The following is a 4,135-nucleotide window of genomic DNA, read 5'->3' as shown; positions in this document are numbered from 1 at the left end:
ATAAAGTGTTGAATGTTTCAGTTAGTATTGCATTGTGTGTTATACTGTAGCTTGTTATTGTGGATGGTGTGTGGAGTAGCGATAGTAAAACTTATTGCAGTTACAGCATGTACTATGAAATTCCCTATAATGACCAGGTATTGACCATCGGAAAGAGCAAAATGAGCACAGTGCTGGGCAATCATGAGTGACAAACACTTCAGGCAGTTCTTCCTCAGAGAACAATCTCGCTCAGTGCCTTCAGAGTCGGTTTTATGTGTACTCAAGTGGCCAGTAGAACCCCCCAGTATCAAAGTAGCATTTAAGACCATTGGCCATTGATTAATAACATGTTCTCAAAGCATTTGCATACGGTCAGGACAGTATCTCAGTTTTCCTAGATATAATTAATTAGCCTGAATTCACTACTTCTCTCTTAGACTAGCCCTAACCTATGGTAAGATTACTGGATGTTTTGCATGTTTGTGTTCACTCGGTATGTTCTACAAAATACAAGATTCTCAACCTGTTTTTATAGCCCAGAAGTGGATAGCTTCTGCATTGCCAGACAGGCAGAGTGACTGCTGCCTTAATGTTCTGGAAGCTGTGGGATCAAGTCTTTGAAACAACTGCTAATGTCGTTGAGGAGAATTGTTTGCTGCGAGTGCTGAGTTTGATCAATATTCGTAGGCTATTCATAAATCCAGGTTAACCCCAACACTTGGAACCAATAAAGTATAAACTATCTTAGTAGTTTCAACACTCGGAGTAAACGAGTCGTACATTTTCATTGCCCTTGTTGTGACGTACTGAATGGTGTTCTCTGCCCTTTGTTTCAGTGCTGCCCTTAATGAGGTTACCAGGATGTACAGTAATGTCACTAGATACCTGAACACCTGGTGGAAAAGGGCAATGTACAAAAAAACAAAGCTACTAGATAGTGGATCAACCACCTGTGCTTAATTTAAACAGAATAAATGTTTAATAATCTCTTCTTTTTTTTTACTTATTTAAAAAAATAAGTAAAAATTCAAGTTATTCAGGATCAGTCTGTTATCAAACCACTTAATTTTCTAACTGTTGCAACACTGTAGAAAACGAAAACTCTGAGGACATGCTATCTCGCTTGTGTTCCATTCCCCAAAGTTACTTAAACAAACATAATGGGCAAAACCAAGCAATATACTACATCAGGTGTCTTAAAAAACCCCACTATACTGTCCCTGTTTCGGAACTGGAAATACTGGCCTTGCCAGTTTAGATACTACTATTAGACATGGAACATACCCTTCTTGTATAGATATAGTAGATATAGCCTTTCCTGATAAAGGCCCAGGGCCCCAGGTCACGGTCATTGCAGTAGTGCAGTCATTTGGTCCTTTCCCAGGCCTGTCTGGTTTTGGGAACACCTTGGGTACGTGGAGGTGGTGAGGTGCGAGATGGTACATAAGGAAGGTCCAAATGCAGCACTGGTTTTGTGAGTGCATCTGGAGATTCGGACGCAACATGAAGGTCCTGGTTTTCCTGGCTTTGCTCGGGGCAGCACGTAAAGAAAATCTATAACCAGTCAGACAAATCAATAGACTGAAATATCCTCACACATTGATTGTTTTGATGTTTTGCTCTGTGGTACAGGTATCCTATGGTTAAGTAGCCTACTGTATATTTGTTGCTGAACTCTACATCTTGTCACCAACCTTTGTTTCAGTTGCTGCCCCTGTGGAGGATGAGAGGGTTGTTGGAGGGTATGAGTGCCCTGCACACTCTGTCCCCTATCAGGTCTCTCTGAATGCTGGCTACCACTTCTGTGGTGGCTCCCTGATCTCCAGCCAGTGGGTTGTGTCTGCTGCTCATTGCTATAAGTCGTAAGTCCAGACAAGGGTTTTAAATTCAATATATAAATACAGTAGGTCTACCAATCATTTTTTGGCTCATTTCTGCTTTGTGAAACGGTAGGTAATCAAACCAAAGCACCTGGAGGATGTGTGAGCAAATCTAAAATGTGATTTATAGCCTAGCTATACATTATAATGAAGCACTTCATGTTCTTTCCTCCAGCCGTATCGACGTCCGTCTGGGCGAGCACAACATCAAAGTGAAAGAGGGCACCGAGCAGTTCATCAAATCCGCCAAGCTCATCAAGCACCCCCGCTACAACAGCAAAACTCTGGACAACGACATCATGCTGATCAAGCTGAGCAAGCCCGCCACCCTCAACAACTACGTGAAGACGGTCAAACTGCCGTCCCGCTGCGATGTGGCCAACGAGAAGTGCATGGTGTCCGGATGGGGCAACACCATCACCAACGGCAGTGAGTAGGAGTGAGAGACCACAGGGACACAGGAGGAAGAACTGAGGAGGGAGTGTAGGGGGGGGGGTTGAATAGTAATATGGTATTTAAACAGAACATGTTAGACTGGTGAGTGTGTTTGAGGAGGAGGGGAAATTGTGTGGGGTTTGGTGTTAAGGTTCTGCAGGGAGTTTCCACAAAGCTTTGTAGTAGGCCTACTACACTCGACCTACAATGGATTTTACCTTAGTGCTAGGTCTTAAGAAAACACACCTGTGAAGTGTGGTGCAAGAGATTTGAGCCGATCTGACCTCCCACATCAGTGACCCTGTTGTGAAGCAGCAGTTTGTTGAAGGAGTTGGTGAGTCTGGTGCAATAAATTGATCCATTCCTCCTCCTGTCCTTCCCAAGACCGCAACCCTGATAAGCTGCAGTGCCTGAGGCAACCCATGCTCGATCGCACGATCTGCAAGAAAGCCTACCCCCGTCTGTTCACCGAGAACATGCTCTGCTCCGGATTCATGCAAGGAGGAGCTAGCAGCTGCCAGGTAAGTCCGGCCAAACAACTTAGAAAACAGGGAAAAAGGTGATGCAGGAGTGTTTGACTTCTATCACTGGACAGCATTTTTCCCCAATCAATCATATTTTGAATATTTTGACTAGCAAGTGATTAATTCATTCTCTCTCCCATGATCTCTCCTTATTTTCTCACTTCAATACCATTTCTCTATTCTTCCTTCTGAGTGTATAGTAGTACTACATTCACTATAATTCTTATCCTCAACATTATCTTACTCTTAAGATTATGTAGGCTACTCTTCTTTATGAATGTATGTTCACTGTACTTTCTATAGGCTTACTGTATATTTTCCTTCTCTCTATGTACCAGGGTGACTCCGGTGGCCCTCTGGTGTGTAATGGTGAGCTGCAGGGCGTTGTGTCCTGGGGTTACGACTGTGCCATGCCTGGACACCCCAGTGTGTATGCCCGCGTGTGCCGGTTCAACAGCTGGATCAGCAGCACCATGCGCAGCAACTAGGCACAAACATACACAAACATGCCACCTGAAAGTCACACAGACAAGGAAACAACATTTCACTGACCCAAGTCACTTCACTAGTTCATCTCACCCTCGCTGATCATGTCATTCATAAAATATGTTTGGATAAATATGTTTGGTTAAATACAGAAAATCAAAATAAGTGCTGAAATCAATAAAATAACAACATTGAAACTGTGCATTTCCTTTTTTCCTGACCACATCAAAAATAAAGATACAGACTGAATTCCAGGGTAATGTTGAGGATGCCTGAACTTTTTTACCCTCAGAAATAGTAAAAGTTATTGATTTACATGCACCTTTTAGACACAGATTAGACCTGTGGTGCCAACAGAGAAATGCAGGTCAACATTCAACGGAGGGAGGGAGGGAGGGATAACCGGACAAGGGAGGCAGGGCCGTCTGGGAGATATGCAAGGCCCTGTATGTATGTATGTATATATTTTTCTTCGAGTTGTTGTACTGCAGTTGTATTTGTGTTTCAAGGACCCCCTTGACAACGAGATGATTCATCTCAAGGGGTTTATCCTTCAATAAAGTTCAATGAAATAATACTGTGTAATGCAAGTATCCACAGTATAGCTACTACACTTAAAGATGCTGACAGGGAAATAGTGTATTCTCCTCTTACAGTAGCTAAGGACTCCCCTGGCCTGCATACAGGCGCTCAGAGAGACCTTCCATCTCAGAGAGCTGCTTTTGACAGCCACATCACGTAGCAGCCTACTCTCAGGAGTCTCAATCACACAATCTAGTCCAGGTAATGTACATTGTACACTGGAATCCAAGCACATACTCTACAGAG

General features: G+C 43.3%; 1 protein-coding gene across 1 annotated transcript; it reads left to right on the top strand.

Moving 5' to 3' along the window:
- Window positions 1-1,472: 1,472 nt before the first annotated feature.
- On the top strand, window positions 1,473-3,309 carry LOC311323180 (serine protease 1-like; the record flags this gene model as incomplete). Its single annotated transcript, XM_084455357.1, has 5 exons — window positions 1,473-1,525; window positions 1,688-1,844; window positions 2,038-2,291; window positions 2,682-2,818; window positions 3,160-3,309. Exons 1-5 carry the CDS (start codon window positions 1,486-1,488, stop codon window positions 3,307-3,309), a joined length of 738 nt encoding a protein of 245 aa, XP_084311483.1. The 5' UTR covers window positions 1,473-1,485.
- Between the last annotated feature and the right edge of the window lie 826 nt (window positions 3,310-4,135).

Source organism: Borostomias antarcticus, assembly GCF_949987555.1.
Source record: "Borostomias antarcticus genome assembly, chromosome: 21".
Lineage (NCBI taxonomy): Eukaryota > Metazoa > Chordata > Actinopteri > Stomiiformes > Stomiidae > Borostomias > Borostomias antarcticus.
This window is presented reverse-complemented; position numbering and strand designations above follow the sequence as displayed.